Below are 20,613 nucleotides of genomic sequence, written 5' to 3' on the forward strand. Positions count from 1 at the left end.
CAAGTAACCTTTTGTAATGTGCAATTAATAAAAATAAAATTATAGTTATAATAATAATAGTAATAATTTGTAGCATTACAGAAAAAGCAACTTTATGTTAAATATTGAGAAACCCGAATAATTTAAGGGTAGTTTTATACTGTCATTAATAAAAATTATCAAATCTATTATGTTATTTATTTTTTTATAGAATAAAAGAGTGTCTTAATTAGATACATGATTATAGTTAATTAACGGTATAAAATTATTTTACACAATGTTTTTTCTCTTAATTTAAGTATTGAAATGACACTATTTAATTGGACTCGAGTTGAGATATAATTTTATAGAGTTAATTATAATATAGTTAAATTTTATGTGTTTAAAAGTTAATTATTAGATCAGATATCATGTGCAAGCATAAACATTAAATATTCATTAAAGTCATATATTCAATTAAATGGTTAAAATTTAATCATTTTATCTGTTATTTTAAAAAATTCTCATACTACCAATCGTTAGTTGGTCTAGTGGTGATTGGCGCTAGACTTGGTAGGGAGAACCACGGTTCGACCCCCGCAACTGCGATCGGAAGGGGTATGGAACCACTTGATGCCATAACTGACCTACGACATCGCAACTGCGATCGGAAGGGACTTGATGCCATAACTGACCCTCGAACCCCCGCAACTGCGATCGGAAGGGGTATGGAACCACTTGATGTCATAACTGACCCCCGAACCCCTGCAATTGCGATCGGAACCATATATATATATATATATATATATATATATATATATATATATATATAAACTATTATGTAAATTAACAACAACAATAAATTATTTAATTGATTTTAATTAGTTATATTAAATATTTATTTATAATTTAAATTTATTATATAATAATATTTAATAATAGAATTAAATATACTTTTCATCTTTCTAAATATTTTTTAGCAAAAACAAAAAATGAAATTAACCACAAAACAACCTTTCAAGTACAAGATGTACTAGAAGAGCTGCCCAAAAAAGATACAATCACACAAATCACACAAAGACAACCAAACCCCCAACCTAGTCATTAGTGTCTATGATGCACTGAAGCGGATTAATCCTCCAAATCTGATATTTAACCCCAAAAGAAGACATGTGACTCTTTAATCACCATGAGGCATAGATTTTAACTTTCTCACACACAGTCGTCAAAGAAAGACTCTTATTCTGAAAAACGTGTTGGTTCCTCGATTTCCAAATGAACCAAACAGTTACTACCTAAATAATATGTAAAGTCTGAATACATTCTTTTATCCAACCACCCAAAGACACAAATTGATTATAATGAGCCTTACAAATTCTGTGAAAAACCAACTCAATCCCTAACCTCCCAGACAAAAACAATCATAAATTACTATAATATTCACAACGAAAAAACATATGATCCCGAGTCTCGTTTAAACCGCATAAAGATGGACAACTTTGCTCCATTGCACTGATAATATGTCTTCGCATCAAGTTGTCTTTCGTCAGAAGTCTATTACGAAATAACCGTCAAACAAAGAGATTAACCTTCAATGGCACCGCTTTCATCCACCAAACCTGAGAGTCACGAACAAAATGATCATCCAAGCTCTTTGTCAAAAAATGATATGTGATGCTCACATTATAAAAATTCGAATCATTAAGTCTCCACACCCACGAATCATCCACATTAACCTGGAAAACCACATAACTCAAAAGAACAATACACGCCTCCACCATATCTTCCCCCAACGCAAACAACCTCTGACGCCATCTCCACGCGGCTCCATTCACGCCTCATCCTAAGGAATACAATTATGTTACTGACACTTCCTTATCCACTGATAACTCGAAAAACCTAATAAAATGATTCATCAGCGTTCCTCATTCTAACCAAGGATCCTTCCAGAAAAGTGATTCTACCCCCATTACCCATTCAATATTATTGCGCAACTACGCTTTATCGTCCATACCAACCCATTGTCTAATTCTATTCACTGTCTTCCACCACACAGACCCTCCGTACCTCTCATACCTCGATCACCCTCCTTCCTCATAATGCTGAGCTAACACCCTACACCAAAGGCTTCTCATCTCCTCCAACACCATTTTCCTAATAAAGCCACGTTAAACTCTTTTAACCTTCTCATACCCAGCCATCCATTCTTTTTTCTCAAATAAATGGAATCACAATCAACCCACACACTTCCCTACCTCCCCAAAAGAAAGCATTAAACAAAGATTCAAGAGTAGAAATAATACTTGCAGGCGCCTTGAAGAAAGAAAGGAAATAAAACCGGAATAGAGGACAAAACAAACTTTATCAAAATCAAACGACCACTTAATGAAAGATTCCGCCTTTTCCACCCAAACAGCCTCTTCTTAATAGATTCTACCACCGTGTTCCAAAAACTAAGTTTTCGCGAATCACCCCTAATGAACAGCTCCAAATAAACAAACGGAAGACTTTCCATCTTACAATTTAACACCAAAGATGTATCTTTTAACCGAAAATTAGAAATATTAACTCCCACCAATATACTCTTATAAAAGTTCACTTTTAACCCCAAAATATCCTCTAAATATATTTTTAATAATATAGCATATGATTTGTGTAAATAAAATAGGAAAAATATTAAATGAAGACATAGAGTCATCTCATGAATTGTCGTGCATGAAAATATCATCTATATTATTATATAATGAATCAATATTGCTTAAGGAATTTCAATATCTTTCTAATACACGGGAAAAAATTTAAAATATTTTTAAATTAATGATTTGATTATATTTTTATAAACGGGAAAAGTGTATTGTTGATATAAATATTTTTTATAAATGAGAAAAAAATGAATTATTGATACAAATATTTTTATAAACGAAAAAAATATATTGTTGATACAAATATTTTTATAAACAGAAAAAGTGTATTGTTGATATAAATATTTTTATAAACGGGAAAATTTGTATTGTTGATACAAATATTTTTATGAATGGAAAAAATATATTGTTGATAAATATTTTATAAACGGAAAAAAATATATTGTTGATACAAATATTATTATAAACAATAATACATTTATTGTTGATACAAATATCTAATGGGAAAAATTATATTGTTGATACAAATATTTTTATAAACGGTAATATGTCTATTGTTGATACAAATATTTTTTATAAACGATAAAAATATATATTGTTGATACACATGTATTTATAAACGAGAAAAGTGTATTAGTGATACAAATATTATTATTGTTCTGGACCGGCCCAATTATTCCAATTGGGCCAATCCATTCTTTGGCCCAAAGCATCCTGGTCCACACTCGCGGCATCCTTCCCCGGCCCGCTCCAGGCAAAAACGAGACACAATCGAGCACGTTAAAGCCTCGTGCTCTGTAACGGCTAGTTCTCACGTTTCTTGGCCTAACGCCTCGCATGGGTCCTCTAAAGGCGGAGTCCTCTTCATTAAACTGCCTTATAAACAGCCCTCTAACGCTAGAGAGCAAGGTAATCTCTTTTTCACCCAAAATCTCTCACTTTTGTTGTACATTGTGGTCCAAACACTTACTTTGGCATCGGAGTGCCTTGCAGGTACAACCACCTTTTTTCTCCTCCAACCGTTCCGGATTCCAAGCTTCACTGTTGCTGGCCACCTGTTCTACTCGGAAAGATCAATTATCAAGGGGAAAACATGTGTATTATTGATTCAGATATTTTTATAAACGGGAAAATGTGTAATGTTGATACAAATAATTTTACAAACGAGAGAAGTGTACGGTTAATAAAAATATTTTTATAAACGAAAAAAGTGTATTGTTGATACAAATATTTCTATAAACGGGAAAAAGTGTATTGTTGATATAAATATTTTTATTAACAGGAAAAAATATATTGTTGATATACAACCTTAGTTATAGATTTTGCATTTTAAAAATTGAAATCACTCTAATATATTTTTTCATGCATTTGTAGGATGGAAAATTGAGTTATGAGCTTATTGATGCAATGATGAAGACTTCTGTTGGAGCCACAAATTAAGTTAGTTGACAAAATGATTTTGAAATGTTTAAACATGTTTTTCTTTAACATTTTTAATGTAAGAAATCACAACTTAACAACATGCGACTTGGATTAATGTATAAAGGTTCATGTATTATTAGTATATATTTGTGATTATTTGAATGTTTATGATCTGTAATATAAATTTTAAAGCTGACAAATGAGGTATCGCAACGTGTAAAATAAAATCAGACAGAACTCGTGTGATTGCACGAGTATCTTATTAGTTTTGATACATGGATGAATTTCCGTACCAATTTTTGATAAAATGAGAGTATAGTTTGCTTACGAATGGATGTGGTGCATCTGAAAATGTATCTCCTAATTATATATTTTTTCATAAGGGTGCAAAAACCCCACTAATGGTGTCAAAAATAGGGGTGGCAAACAGGCATGCCCACCCAAAAGTAGGGGTGGCAAACAGGCATGCCCACCCTGTTTCGACCCACCCCGCAAAAGCCCACAAAAAAATCGGACAAGACGGTCATAGTTGAGGGTGCGGGTCTAAAACTTTAACCCGCCCCGTAAAAAGTGAGGGCGAGGCGGGCTAAGCCCACGGACACTGAACTTTTTAAACCTAAAAATGTAAAATTTATATTAATGAACGTGCCCGCAAAATTCCGTATAAAAAACAGGGAGGGGCAGGACGGTCACACTAGAGCATGAGGGCCTAAAACATTGGCATGCCCCGCACAAAAGTGCGGGCAAAACGGGCATGTCCAATGGGCCGAACCCGTATTGCCACCCCTAGCAAAAAATAAACCCATAAGTTTAGTACCAGTACATTGCTAGCCTGATTAGTTTAAAAAGCTTCTAAAGAAGCCTAACCTCCTTTTTGCTAAATAGGTTGAATCACACTTTAAATAAGTGGTATTTCAAGCCTTTCTCGAACTTATTTCCACCCTATGCAATGTTTTCTACCGTTAAGATATTAATGCAAATAACCATCTCTCGCTTTCTTAGTAGTTGTCAAATTAGTTTGTCAAACCAAGGTAGTATTTTGTAAACTCTGCTCAATCCTCCTCTCTAAAATGCATACTTTTTGTGCTTTAAGTAAAGTATTCTTTTTACCAAAATACATTGGAAGCACATTTTCATCATTAGTGTATTTTGACAGATTTCAACATATAAGAGGCGGATTAGATATCATTCTCAACTCAGCCTAAAATAGTTTGGTCTGACAAGCCAAAATGATCTGTAACAGGCATGGTTCCTTCGGATTGGGTTAAAATTAACTGCTCGACTTCTTGATACTAACAAACAAATTGGAAATGATTCCGATTAACAACTTAACCACGCACAAACCTGGTAATAATTGGCATAATAGAGCATCTAATCAAGTTTGTCTTCCCACTCTAATTGCTAAAAGTAACAAAACAGTCCATAATTTCCACACAACAGAACAGACTTCATAGAATTTCAGGATGCAAAGATTTACTACATCAAACCCTTTTCCACATAAGATGGATGTGCCTCTACATTCTCCTTATTACAAAAGTATTACTACTTACATAATGAATCACTAGGTTACTTTTTTACATCAAAATAAGTTATATTTTATCCCTTATGAGACTTAGCAATTCAGTTCATCATCTCTCAAAATTTTAAGATGAGATGAACTAAAAAAACTTGACATATGAGCTTGAAAGAAAACAATGGTGCATCCATATCCCTACAAGACGATGATGGAAACTTAATAAAAATATTTGACTAAACTAAACAATCATTACCTATCCCCAAAACAGAAATAGATTAGGCATATACAATTTAATCCATTTCCTTAAATGTCACGAACATCGTCGAATTTGCCTCTCATCAAACTCCCGAAAGAATCGCCACGAACAGCAGCAGATTCCAAAATCTTCTCAGTCTGATTGAAACAGTACACGGGAGCCTGCCAATTCGAATCCTCAAGCACTGCTCCAACCTCAAATGTCATCACATGAGCCGTATATCCTGCATTTAAATTATCAGTATTTCACAGCAACACATTCTAAATGTTACATATAATTAGAGGGTTTTAGTAATAAATGAAACAATTTTGATACTAATAGTTTTTATTTATAATATTAATCCTATCAAATATCTTTCTATAATAATTTCATAATTAGAATGAGAGTAAAGAGAGAGAACCGAACCTGAGGAGAAGATCCACTTAACAGGTCTTCTTGTTACAGCATCTTCATAATACACAATAAAATCAGCTTTCTCCCAAACATTACAGACGAAATTATCAACTTTCTCTTGACCTAAATAGGTGGCACCGTCAAGCCAATTACGGCGGAGAATACCGACGCCAGGGTAGAGGATCTTGCAGTGGCGGTCGGAGGGATGGAGAGTGTAGACGAAAGAGGTGCCGTTGTTCCATTCGAGATCGTAAACGACGACTTCGTTGAGTTGATCCTGGATGATGTTGAAGTTTCGGCCGTTAGGCCAGTCGTACCATAGGTCAATTTTCTGGAGGGTTCCGCTCTGGTTCATGAACAGAACGGAATGGAACTGGTCCGGCCAAATAGGCGGAAGTAGCTCCGCCGTGGAAGTTGAAGCGGAGAAGAGAAGGATGGTGAGTAATACTACCGTACATGAGTGTTTTATTGCAGAGGCCATTGCTGCTTTCAACCCAATTCCGAGCGATAAGATAAGAATATTGTGAATTTGTGTAGGTTAGGTTAGGTGTACAAATCTCGGTAACGGTGAGATACGTTTCTGTGTAGCCCCACATGCTGAGCCACGTTGTTTTCTTTTTTTTTTTAAAAGCCAAAACAAAATTTAATAAATAGAACAGCATAAGATAGAACAAAATGTATAAGCAGGCAATTGGATTTGATAATTAAGGGAGTAATCAAATCCCTTCGCATTGCCTTTCAGCCAATTCCAAAACAGCAATTGAGTACATTCTAACAATTTTTCTGCATTAAGTATTATGAGTATTATGATAACAGTATATGAAGATATGGTTTAAAAAATTGAAGTATATTAAAAATGTTTAATATTTTGCAGCATCTTCCAAGAGATATATCAAAGAGATCTGCATTTTTGGTTCAAACAGGTATGAAGCTCATAGATGTTGATAAGGTGCATAAGGCAAGGCGACACATATACTAGATATTTATAGGTAATGGATAGGGATGCTCAATATGATTGGTTTATTAACATAACCAATCCATATCCAATATATATTCATTTGTCATAACTGGTTATTATAACCGATACATATAAATGGTTTTACTTTTACAAAACCGGTTACAACCAATCCATACAAATTTTTACCACTGAATTTTGTAACAGAACCTGGTTTCAGGTTAAGGAAATTCTCATGGGTGTATTGGGGATATGGCAGTGATGGAGTATAACTGCTGACCATCCTAGTTTCATAAGCTCCCTCTGGAGTATTGCATGAGCTAGTGCAATAATCTGATTCTTTGAAGCTTGGGATGGTACAGAGTTAAAAATTCAGAATATCTCTTTCAGTGACTGATTTTTCTGCCGTTAAATCGGTCACAAAAGTTTAATGTAACTCGTCATTTGCCACGTCAGCGAATATTAATGTTGTTAATGCCATTTGGACGGAATGGATACGTTTTAATAAATTGAGAGACTCAAATGATTTTTTTTAAAGTTAAGAGACTAAAACAAATCCCAAGTGCAAGATACCGGAAGAGAAAGAGATTCAACCAAAACAAAAAAACAATGATACCTACCTTCTTTGATATTAACAATTAAAAAAATCATTTCTTGAGTTATAGTGAAGCTCCAATAATAAACTTACAACCAAATAAAAGTCTTATAACATATAAAAAACTCTTCAAATAAGGTCAAACTTCAAAGAGTTAATCTCTCAAACACTCTCATAATCCCTATATGTGTCCCACTATTGGACCATTAATTTCACAATCTATCATAATATCTCAATCAACCTCTAAATATATTGATAAATAGCAATACAGTTCTACAAAACCATATTATGATTAATCAAAAGTTAATCTCTCTTCTTTCTGCAAAAAACTTGCCAGTAATCTCTTGATCAGGAACAAGTGCAATCCAAACACCAGTATCAGCCCCTTGTTCAACAGTAACACTTCCTGCATAACCTGTTAATGCAGTTTTCACCCAACCAGGACAGTAACAATTTATATAAATCTTTTCACCCTCTGGCCTATCAGCAAGCTTCTTTGCCATATACCTTGTATATGTATTCATTGCAAGCTTTGATACTGTATAATCGGTAAATGTTTGAGGCCACCCTTCTGTTTTCCAACTTCCGTCTTCAACTTGTTGTAGAAAAATATTTATAGTTTCTTCGATAAACTCCTCCGAAAGAGATTCCACGTCGCTTAGTTTCTCCCTCAATGCCTCATTTTCTATTCTCTGTAACCATAAGATAAACACTTATATGCTTATATGTTCGTATAAACTATTTCTACATCGAGAGATAAGATAAAGTTAGATTCTTTACTCACATTTCGTTTGCCGCTTACTCGAGCTAAACGCGAACTCACATTTACGATACGAGCACCAGCAGCAGATTTCTTCATCAATGGCATCATAGCTTCAATCATTCTCTTGGTTCCATAATAATTTGTTTCTATACATTTACGCGCATTTTCAACCTCGATTTCAGATCCCGAATTGGAGTTAACACCAGCATTATTTACCTACAAATAACAACATTATCACTTAGAGACAAATCTTAATATCAAACTGTCCTCTCTAAATATCGGCTGCGAATTCAGGTTTTTCATCTCTTACCAGAATATCTAGACCACCGTATTTTTCCTTCAACCATTCAGCGAACTCGTTGACAGATGAAGAATCTAATATATCAAGTTGATGACAATCCACATCCAAACCACCTTCTTGTAAGACCTTAGTTGATTCAACACCAACACTAGCATCTCTTGATGTCAACACAACTGTGACTCCATGATCAGCAAGTTGTCTCGAAATCTCAAAACCAATTCCTCTATTTCCACCAGTAACCACAGCAATGGTTTCCTTAGACCACCACCTTTGTATTAAAATACCCAAAATGCACAAAATATTAACACAATAAAACTATAATATTAAGAAATTTCGATTTGCTACCATAATCATTCCACACATTCACATGTCAGCACGCTTGTATGAGTTGGATCGAGATCAGGTGGTTCAGATCTCGATCCAACAACAATCGACGTGTTGACGGCATGAATGCCTTGAATTGCCACAAATCAATGTATCAAATTTAACAATGATAATATAATAGGTAGAAGATCAAATTAACCTCTGGTGATCGGAATAAGGAATGGTTCTCAAAAGGGAGATCTCTTGCAATCTCTTGTCTTTACGTGATTTATCTTTGTGCCCCATATTTTTCTATATATGTAGATTTAGCAACAATGAAGATAAATTGAAAGCAGCATTGTTTGGAGTATGGGATAATGCAGATTAGATCATGAAAGAGAATAATGTTGTATTGTAATGTATCACATATCTTATGTTATCCGCATGCAAAGGATCAAATTAGTGTCCTAGAATAGAATGTCACGTTATTGGTTCAAGAACACCTATGTTTTTGGTATATGGTAAATGCATGGAACTACAATTTAGGTAACATCAACTAATTTTTGTTCCCCATCTTTGGGATGTCCTTTCTTGTCATTTTTCAGCTATTTGTCATGAATTTTAATAATAAACTTTTGGTAAGATAAAAAAACAAGAAACTTTTTTCTTTATCTATATTAATTCATGGAAATTGTGTTAGTGTCTACGATTTGTTGTTGACTCTTTTGGTTCTTTGGTTAGCTAATTGTATTGTTGTTTTTTAGTTTTGAAAAACAATTTATGTTTCAAAAGAGATTATTGATTGAGTCGTATATTAGGTTGTCTCTTTAAATCGTTTTGTGGTATTTGTTGACAGTCAATTACACTATGTTTTTCATACTTAAAATTCATTGTTTTAAAGGAGATTTTACAGTTAATGCATTTTCGTTTTGTAGGTTTTTAATAAAGATTTTGAGGATTTGTGAAAAACACTAAACTGTGAAATCATCTTAACCAAACAAATTTTAAAGAATTTTACATGAAAAATATAATGAAGAAGCAATGGGAGAAATGGAACACAAAGAACAGAAAAAATCAGAGAAAACTACAATAGACTGTCAATAACGACGTGCTCCATCATTATAGTGGGGCTACTAAACTTCAGTAAGCCATCATGACGCACCATCAGCTCGGCGGGGCGATCCAAACTTTCTCATTTAATAGTGGCACACCTAGAAGACATTGTGACACTATCAAACTTTAAATGAAAAAAGCAACGCTTTCTTCATCATAGCTGCACTATTCAAACAATTTGCCAAATCCCAGATAAATTTAGAAACTGTGACGCGCTTAAGTAGTACTCTGGTGGGATTGCACGTTTTCACAATTTTTCTACAAATTAACAAATGTGTTTAGTCATTAAGGTTCCAAAGTTTAGAGAGGTTAAAGTGTTTTTGGTACCAAAGAGAGGAGAAAACAAAGGCTACCATTAATTGATCATTCCTAATCGTTGTAAGTCTTTATTCTTGCTTTTCTATTGTTAACACCATGAATATCCTAAGGATGAGTGCCTCGTTCCTTTAGATTATATTCCCTACATATGATACTACATAAAACATGTAACTTATGTAAATCTTTGCTACTGTCTCTATGATGGATTTTTGTTTATAATTATATACGTTTATTTGAGTGTAATGTTTTCCCCCGTCTACGGAATTGGGGGAATTGATCTATATGGCAACTAGGACTTAGTGGTGAATTGCTCATCCAATTGGTAAAACTATGAGATAATAATGATAGTTCGCGTTTCAATAGGAATAATCTCGACCATTAGTCTAGTTTTACGTGTAATAAAACTTTTGTTGTTGCAATTAGAGACTCTTAGTATATGGAGGGTTGCTTATAATGAAGTGTATCACCTAATGAATGGATAATTCTAATTAATGATGGGTTGCGAGGTTGAAATTTCATATTTTGTAAAATAGTTATATTATATATTGATGACACTCGATCATTACGTATATTTCGTCAAGAAATCAAAGCAAAATCAGTCAAAGATGAGCTAAAATGAAGCATAAAGGTTGAAGAAAGATGCAAAAATCATTAAGTATGAAGAATTAGGTACTTGATGAAAATTGGATGGAAAAAGGAGCAAAAACACAAAAGTTATTGGAATAATCACGCAGCGCGTCGCACGCGTGACACGTCACCGCACATGGTATCGTGCGCATGATTTTATCACACAGACCATCGCTTAGCCACTGCGTGCGTAATTTTGTCACACAACATATCAAACAACCATCGCTTTTCTGACACGTTCTGAACCAATTCGACACCTTTAAAAGGGGATTTTTGGCAGTTTCTCAAGGGGATCGGATTTGGAGACAAAGTGACGGCAAGGAGCACCAGGGGACCGATTTTGGGAGTATTGAAATCCATTGAAGGCTAGTTTCTTCAAGAAATTTTCATGCAAGCTTCATCATCTATCTTAGTAATTTATTGTTGTAATATGAGTAGCTAATCTACTCTAGATTAGGTTTTATGAGATGAACTTGTATTGAAATTGTTGGGGCATATGTTTAATTTGATATTATATGAATAATTGAAATTATATTTCTATTTAATTGTATTTTGGGCTTAATGATTTTTATTTGAGATACTATGTTAATCTGATTTTGGATGCATGGGGAATACTGACCCTTAGCTTATGCGTTTGAACAAGGGAGTTATTGTGCTAACGCTGGTTCAATATAAATAAGAGACATCTAGTAGTAACATTTAAATTTACTTACCATTACATTGCCTAATTTCACTTATGCTGGTTGAACAGAGATATGAGACCTATAGTAAAAATTAGTGAGCTATACACCAAGGGATTGAGTATTGTGGTCGAGGGGCCAGGACACTTCAAGAAGCTCGAAGTATGACGACCTCCTCCTCCTCGACGTGGTGGGGAGAAGAGAATGGACGACATACCTCGCAAAGCACGAGAGCATAGAGGACCCTCTGGTCGCTTCATCGAGTATGCACTGCTGACCGCTCCCCACGAGCGTATCCTCGCTGAGTGTCAGAATACCGACTTCAAAGAGTGCAGAGAACGTTTCCCTAAAGCCACTTGTGTTAAACTTGGGGTTGATAAAACCAAGTATTGCATGTTTCACAGGAGCCATGGCCACGTCACTGAGGACTGCGTCCACCTCAAAGGCGCAATCGAAACACTGATTAGGGAAGGTCGTTTGACAAAGTACACCAGAAAGGACGAAGCTCTTCAGCATGATGTCCACGAGGCAAAGAGAACTGAGGAAGACAGGTATCCTGACGCTGGCCCAATCCAAATTTCCCTCTCCCTGGGAGAAATTAATATCCTTCAACAATGGTCATCTCGGGAGGGGTCTCTCTGGTCAACTAACCATCGAATCAGTGAAAAGAAATTTCGATGAGCTCATCGATGCCGGCTCGAAACATAACCCAACTCTAAGCAGGTTCAAAGGGAAATATGAACCCATCACTTTCTACCTTGAGGAGCTGCCTGGAGGATCCCCTAACTCCAACATCCCTTTTCTCGTTCGAGCAATGATTGCTAACTTCGATGTTCGACGCATCTTAGTCGACCAAGGAAGCTCCGTCGATATCATGTACTCCCAGCTGTTTAAGACCCTTCAACTCGACGAGTCCCGTACTGACTCCTTACGTAGAGTGAGACCTCCAAGGCATGTCAAGATTCGCTTCCTGGTTATAGACTGTTGTCTCTATATAACTGCATACCAAACCTTAGGGATACGTCAAACTGCTTGTTACCTTTGGGGAAAAGGAAACAGCAAGGCATGTCAAGATTCGCTTCCTGGTTATAGAGTGTTGTCTTTATATAACTGCATCATGGGTCGACTAACCTTGGCCGAGATGATTGTCGTGCCTTCCATGATCCATCTTAATATATTCATTATTCATTACTCACTCTAATATACTTGCGCTCCTTTGCTCTCTTTCTCACTTTGGCATCGGAGTACCTTGCAGGTACACCCCCATGCACACCAGTCCAACTAGTTACAAGCCAGGACAATCCATTCTAATCAGTTACGATCACCTATATTGAAAAATCCCAAAAAAATCCTAAATTAGAAAGGAGGATAAAAGAAAGTATTTAATATGGAGTAGATTTTATCTGTATCATGCTTTACCTTCTCGTATTGATCATTTTTCTTTATCTTCCTCATATCATTTGACAATGAATTTCTTCGTTCGGCACTAAATCACTTCGGTATTCAAATGTATTGTAGCCAATAAGGGTGTTCGCCGTTCGATTTGGATCAGTTTTAAGGCAAAAACTCATCCGATCCAAAAATAAATTTACTTGCGGTTTGGTTCGGTTTTGGATGATATGTTAAAAAAATCCAATCTGATCTGATCCAATTTAATGCGTTTTAATTTGGATCAGTTTTTGGATATCTAAATTACAAATTATATTTTTATTAATATTATAAAAATACTAATGAATCATAGATTTGATATAATATATATCATATAGTATATTAAAAGTTAATATTATAAAATTAAAATCATCGATTATAGTTGAAATAAATGAAATAATAAAAAAAAATAGATTAGACTAAGCTAATAGATAAGATAAAAAATTAATTATTATATAATAATAAATTTATGTAACATATCATACTAATAAAAAAAAAATAAGTACAAAATACATATACATACGGTTCGATTTAGTTTGGATCGATTTTGAAAAATCAATCGAAAATCCAATCCGAACCGTGCCATTCTCACAAAATGACATTCATACACATCCAATATTAAGGACTTCAACCAAATTTTTCTTATGATTTGATTTGATAAGTTGGAACTACAAGCCACCTAGCACGTTTATAATGAACATTTAATTACTTCATATTCCACATCAATGTCAATTGAACAAGTTAATTAATGTGTAGTATCTAAAAATGTGTTTTACAAGACTATGTTCAGTATGTTGTTAGGCTTTCTCTTTAAGTTTTGAGTGGAATAAAAGGAATCTATCTTTTCTAAATGGTATAAAAAGAATCTAAATGAAAAGCAAACCATTTTTATTTGGAAAATATCCCATAAAATTTGTCCTTTTCACCCATTTATTATCCACTTGTATTATTTCAACACCAAATTACAGTCACACTACACATTTGATATCAAATGTTTTAACTTCCAACAATCATTTTCCCTTAATAACTCCCTTCTTCATCCCCAAAACTACATTACAACACAATTGTTGAAACCGTCGCAATAACCAACCAGTTATCTAATTCTCATCTTCAGGTACCCTTCACCTACGTCTCCATCATGTCTCACGCTTCTTCCATCTTCACTCTTCTCAGTCCAACATTTCTCTCTTAACAAGCATTTCTATAATTCTCATCCATTGCTCAGAGAAGATAGAACAAGAAAAAGAAGAGATTTTGATTCGACCCATGTGAGCCCAGAACGTTAAACTCCAGATCTGAAACCAAAGATACAAACTTTCGTCTCTAGAAACTCAAATGCTCAAAAGGGGTATCTCATAATTCATCACAATTTTCAAAGATCAACCAACACGATGGGTGGGGGAAGAGTCAAAAACAACAACCCCACGAATGTTTCAATGGATCACGTGCTTGAGGCTTTAGGTGAAACGAAAGAAGAAAGGGATATTCGAATTCGGAGCCTGTTCAATTTCTTCGATGCCGGGAACAATGGGTACTTGAATTATGGTCAGATAGAGACAGGGCTATCGGCATTGCAAATTCCAGGAGAGTACAAATACGCGAGGGAGCTTTTCAAGGTTTGTGATTCGAACAGCGACGGTAGGGTTGATTACAATGAGTTTCGTCGGTATATGGATGCTAAGGAATTGGAACTTTACTGCATCTTTCAAGCGATTGATGTGGCACATAATGGTAGTATTCTTCCTGAAGAGCTTTGGGATGCACTTGATAGGGCTGGTATATTCTCTTTTTTGTTTTGCCTTTTTATCTCTTTTGGTTACTTGTTACTATTTTTGTTGTTTGCTTTGTTTACTACTTGATACTTCTATGCTTTTTATTAGTTAGTTACTTCTATGCTTTATGTAGGTTGAGTTTTTTATTAGGAGAATTCTAATAGAAGAAAAGTTTGTTATAGGAAGAACCTTTTATGGTTAAGAGCTTTTTGTGACATGAAATAAGTTAACTAAACACATAACCTTGGTTTTCAGGCTTTAGTAATTTAGAATAAGTGGAAATTGGTTTCTCGATTATGTGATTGTGAAGAGATATGCTTTACTTTTATAACGGGAAATTTGTAGGTAGTTATAACAGTTATCTACTAAGAATATTGTCTAAATTGAGATGTTCTATATTCCTTCACAATTTTGGTGAAACCTTGATTAGTTTCCCTTTTGCTGATGCAATGTCGTGTTTATGCGTATAATTTTTGTTTTGTTCGGGAAGTCAGTTCTCTAGATCAGCATTATGCTTGAGTTTTGGGAAGAGCGGTTCAATCTATTATGGTATATTATATAGGGTTAATAGTAATTCACCCCCTGTAATGTTAGCAGATTTTACTTTTCCCCCCTCCCTACCTTTTGGCAACGGTTTTTTCAAAAAAACCGTTGTCAAAACCTGCCTTTGGCAACGGTGGGGGATAAACCGAAACACGCTCATATTACAAGGGGGTAAACTACTATTAACCCTATTATATATTTAAGCATTTGCTTTCTATATTGTGTTTGTTACATCTTTGTTTTCTTTGTCTCTTGTGCGCAATAATATACTCTGGCCACTACAGTTGCAGTGGATTTTGAAATGGTATTCCTTTTTTTGCCTTTTCTGGGAGTTGTTTTTTGTATTTTATCTGATAGTATTTATCATAACCCTGTGCAGTTTCAATGCTGCAGGGATTGAAATGGATGAAGAGGAGCTTGCTCGTTTCGTGGAGCATGTTGACAAAGACAATAATGGAACTATCACTTTTGAAGAATGGAGAGATTTTCTTCTACTTTACCCTCACGAAGCAACTATCGAAAATATATATCACCACTGGGAGAGAGTGTACCAAGTAGACATCGGAGATCAAGCTGTCATTCCTGAAGACATTAGCAAGCACGCTCACCGGAGCAAATATTTTATTGCTGGAGGAATAGCAGGCGCTACGTCGCGTACAGTTACTGCTCCTCTCGATCGTCTGAAGGTGGTCTTGCAAGTCCAAACTACACGTTCTTCCGCCATGTCAGCAGTTACGACAATATGGAAGCAAGATAGGTTAAGGGGTTTTTTCCGAGGTAATGGGTTGAACGTTGTGAAGGTAGCACCAGAAAGTGCCATCAAATTCTATGCTTTTGAAATGTTGAAAAATGTAATTGGAGATGCTCAAGGCAACAAGTCCGATATCGGTGCTGCTGGGAGGCTTTTAGCAGGTGGCGTGGCTGGTGGAATTGCTCAGACTGCAATCTATCCATTGGATCTTATCAAAACTAGGTTACAAACTTGTGCCTCTGAAGGTGGAAGAGCTCCTAATCTTGGAACACTCACAAAGAATATATGGATTCAAGAGGGGCCTCGAGCTTTCTACCGAGGACTTCTTCCGTCTGTGATCGGCATGATTCCTTATGCTGGCATTGATCTCGCCGTTTATGATACCTTGAAAGATATGTCCAGGAGATATATTATTCACGATAATGGTAAATTATCACCACAACCGCTAAACCTATCAATTAATGTTCTGTTTAATAACAAATCAACAAATGCTATTAAAATTTCTGCCTTTTGAAAAGTGAAATAGTTTTTTTTCTTTCTCTCTTCGACAGATCCTGGTCCTCTAATACAACTAGGATGTGGAACAATTTCTGGAACCCTTGGAGCTACTTGTGTCTATCCGCTGCAGGTTATTCGTACTAGGTATAATGTCGCTTCTATACTATCCTTACCCGAATGAAATCACCAGAATCATTTGTGTTATTCGGTTTGTTGTTTTAAGGATATTCTTTGCTCACAGCGTCACACTATGTTTCAACTCTTTTCAGGCTGCAGGCACAACCGTCAAACAGTTCCGATGCGTACAAGGGGATGTTTGATGCATTTTGCAGAACTTTTCAGCATGAAGGCTTTAGAGGTTTCTACAAAGGACTCCTTCCAAATCTACTGAAAGTTGTGCCAGCTGCTAGCATTACTTACATGGTCTATGAAAGGATGAAGAAAAATCTCGATCTAGAGTAGAGTCTATATATTACCTGGTTTTCGTACACGCATCTAGCTACGTTAAGTGTTGACTTAGCTTGTCCTTATGGTACTTCCAGTTAGCTTTGAATATCTACATTGTAGGTAAAGTGTTCTTATCCTAGTAGACTATACCTCATGGTTGAGCTATTATAGTTATTTTTTCGATGTAATTGAGCTAATACAGAATACTTAGCAAATCTTGCATTGTTGATGACGGCGATAAAAAATATGTATTATTAGTCCTTTAAGGCAAATATTAATTCCTTCTGTGATCTTCAAACATTATTTTCTAGTAAGAAACATGGGAAGCATTTTCTCATGTTTATATGAACTAAATGTTGAGGTATTAGAGTCGTGTCATTCTGAGAACAGATGCTAAAATACTAAATGTTGAGGTATTAGACACAGATTTATTTGGTGATTCACATCATTACGAGTTCTTATATGTCTGAAAAATTCACAAACTTAGATTGTGATCATGAGATTTATTAGTAAGGGAGATATGGAAGTTGAGTTGAGATTGTGAGGTTTAACAATATTGTGTTGAGCAGGGGTTAAGGTGGGATTTGTGATGAAATGGAGCTAATGTGATAGATGAGGCTAAGGCAATGGTTGGCGAGGTTTGATTGTGGGGAGGTGCAGGAGTAGAGTTGGACTTGGAGGAAGGTGGGAGTTAGTTAGTGGTGGTTTGAAGTAGTGGAGCTGAAAGTTGAGTAGGGATTAAAATATTTTGAGGTAAAGTGATATGATATGTATAGGATGGAAGGAAATGGGTATCATCATCCAAAAAATTATAATCAAGGTTATAGGACCATTTAAATTAGACAAAGAAAATCATCCAAAAAATTATAATCAAGGTTATAGGACCACTTAAATTAGAAAAAGAAAATGTATTTTCTTCCAAAATAATCTATTATTTTTTTCTATTGTCTTTGACAAAAAAAAAATCCTATGTTACATTTTTCTCAATTGTTGACAAAAAAAAAAAAAAAAAACTAGTTTGTTAGTTTCCATAAAACATTAGTTAAATAATGCTATATATACTTTTTAATACATACTTTTAATTTTTTAATTGTTTAAGTTCATAAATCTCATTCGAAGATAAATTTAAATCGGTTTTATTGTTGAATTGATATCAAATTTTAATAGAATCAAATATGGAAGGAAAATGGTTAGTGTTAAGAAAATAACAAAATAAAAAAGACAAGAATAAATCTCAACTATTCAATATCACAACCACTTCATGATCTCTATTAAAAAGGAAATTAAATTTAAAATAAATCTAAAATTCTGCTCTAAAATAATGACATAATTTATTTCATAACATATAGCACTACTCAATATGATGAAATTACGAATAATCTATTCATTAAATAAATTAATCAATTTAAAATAAAATTTAAACAACGTGTATAAACGAAATTTTATTGATTAACTCAATCAATCTAACATTAGATTCTGGTTACAAAAGATTCCGGTTACAAATAGCTTTAATCACAAGAGACATAATTTTGAATGACTTAATCGCAATCTGACCTACATTTTATTAGGGGTGTTTAAATCCAAATAAAAATCGTAAATCGGTCTAAAAATAATTGAAAACTGCAAAAAAATTGAAATTTATTGGATGTGTTTGGATGTCATTTTGTGAAAACCGTTCGGATCAAATTTCAAATTGATTTTTCAAAACCGATCCAAACCGAAACTGCATCTATATATTTTTGTATTTTTTTATTAGTATAATATTTACATGAATTTATTATTAGATGATAGTTATTCTTTTAATACTATTTATTAGTTTGGTTTAATCTATTTATTTTTATTAGGGTTAATAGTACTTCACTCCCCTGTAATGTTAGCGAATTTTGCTTTTCCCCCTCTCTACCTTTTGACAACGGTTTTTTCAAAAAAAAACCGTTGCCAAAACCTATCTATGACAACGGTAGGAGGGTAAACCGAAACACGCTCATATTACAAGGGGTAAAGTACTATTAACCCTCTTTATTATTTCATATACTTCAATATTCTTATTTTTATAATATTAACTTTTAATATATGATATGTTTTATATTATATGAAACCTATGCTTTTTGATATTTTTATAATATTAATAAAAAAATATAATTTTGTAATTTGGACATCCAAAAATTGATCTAAATTAAACCCCATTAAATTGGATTGGATCAGATCGATTTTTTTAACTTATCATCCAAAATTGAACCGCGACTAAATTTATCTTTCGATCAGATGAGTTTTAACCTTAAAAGCGATTCAAATCGAACCGCGAACATCCCTATATTTTACACAACAAATTGCTATTGACAAAATAAATCTGCAGAATCTATCTCTTCGTTAATAACTTCTTGCCACAAATATGCATCTAGAGATGACAAGGCTTTTTGAAGATTTGTTGGATCTTCTTATACTATATGGGCCGCATAATCAGACCCATAGTGATTAGAAACTCTTACTTATTTACTTCATCGAAGTTCAGTTTTTACTTCGTCATTTCTTTTGGTGCTTCTTGTCACAAGAATGTGATTCGATTCAGTGCCTCCACTATTTCTTAATTTGAAAAGAATTTTGTCTTCATAGAATTCAACATCATTTGATTCTATGATCGTTTTAACATTTATGTCATAACACCTATATGCCTTACTGTTTATTGCATACTCAATAAACATACATTCATATGCTCTACTAGCGATAGCGAGTTTAACTCGCTTCGGATCCGGAATTCTAACATAAGCTAGAAAGTCGCAAGTTCTAAAGTAAGACAAGCTTGGTTGTCTTTTTTTTCAATATCTCATAAGGAGAGATATTATTTTTAGACTTGAGAACTCTATTCAGGACATAACATACCGTAAATAAAATTTCCCCCACCAGTGAGGAGCAACACCAGTATTCAACTTAATTTCAACAACAAGTTCGGTAAGAGTTCTATTATTTCTATCTGCTTTACCATTCATTTCAAGAGAATATAGTGCGGCCGTTTCATGTACAATTCAATGTTGTTTATAAAATTCATTAAATAAAATGAAATCATATTCAGTTCCTCTATCACTACGTAGTCTCTTAATCTTCTTACTAAATTGAATTTCAATTTCTTTCACAAATTTACCCCAATAAACTGACTAAACCCTGCTTTTTTTTCCAGAAGTAAACCAGAAACAAGACTCTTTATAATCTCTAACGTATGCATGACATTCTTCAAGATTAAAGTCTTTTCAGAGGTGGACTTTGCTCCACTTGTCCAATATCGACAACATTAGTGGGATGGGCAACTCCTAACGTCACTTTCATATTCGTGTATG

The 20,613-nt window shown here is 34.3% G+C and overlaps 3 protein-coding genes across 4 annotated transcripts; 1 reads left to right on the forward strand and 2 right to left on the reverse strand.

Annotated features, from left to right (window-relative positions):
• Positions 1 to 4,552: 4,552 nt before the first annotated feature.
• Positions 4,553 to 6,738, reverse strand: LOC131661029 (uncharacterized protein At4g14100-like). Its single transcript, XM_058930431.1, has 2 exons — positions 6,200 to 6,738; positions 4,553 to 6,017 (listed from the first exon to the last, which is right to left on the reverse strand). The coding sequence occupies exons 1-2, from the start codon at positions 6,666 to 6,668 to the stop codon at positions 5,842 to 5,844; spliced, it is 645 nt and encodes a 214-aa protein (XP_058786414.1). The 5' UTR covers positions 6,669 to 6,738; the 3' UTR covers positions 4,553 to 5,841.
• A 1,044-nt stretch (positions 6,739 to 7,782) lies between these two features.
• LOC131661028 ((+)-neomenthol dehydrogenase-like) lies at positions 7,783 to 9,505 on the reverse strand. Its single transcript, XM_058930430.1, has 4 exons — positions 9,325 to 9,505; positions 8,811 to 9,069; positions 8,522 to 8,716; positions 7,783 to 8,429 (listed from the first exon to the last, which is right to left on the reverse strand). Exons 1-4 carry the CDS (start codon positions 9,408 to 9,410, stop codon positions 8,034 to 8,036), a joined length of 936 nt encoding a protein of 311 aa, XP_058786413.1. The 5' UTR covers positions 9,411 to 9,505; the 3' UTR covers positions 7,783 to 8,033.
• A 4,710-nt stretch (positions 9,506 to 14,215) lies between these two features.
• On the forward strand, positions 14,216 to 17,624 carry LOC131661027 (calcium-dependent mitochondrial ATP-magnesium/phosphate carrier protein 3). 2 transcript variants are annotated; one of them, XM_058930426.1, is made up of 4 exons: positions 14,216 to 15,046; positions 15,979 to 16,761; positions 16,888 to 16,978; positions 17,104 to 17,618. In XM_058930426.1, exons 1-4 carry the CDS (start codon positions 14,662 to 14,664, stop codon positions 17,294 to 17,296), a joined length of 1,452 nt encoding a protein of 483 aa, XP_058786409.1. In that variant the 5' UTR covers positions 14,216 to 14,661; the 3' UTR covers positions 17,297 to 17,618. The 2 variants fall into 2 exon arrangements, with proteins under 2 accessions (XP_058786409.1, XP_058786412.1); XM_058930429.1 differs by having other exon boundaries at positions 14,909 to 15,046; positions 15,965 to 16,761; positions 17,104 to 17,624.
• The last annotated feature ends 2,989 nt before the right edge of the window (positions 17,625 to 20,613 follow it).

This window comes from Vicia villosa, linkage group LG3 (genome assembly GCF_029867415.1).
Source record: "Vicia villosa cultivar HV-30 ecotype Madison, WI linkage group LG3, Vvil1.0, whole genome shotgun sequence".
NCBI classification, from domain to species: Eukaryota; Viridiplantae; Streptophyta; class Magnoliopsida; order Fabales; family Fabaceae; genus Vicia; species Vicia villosa.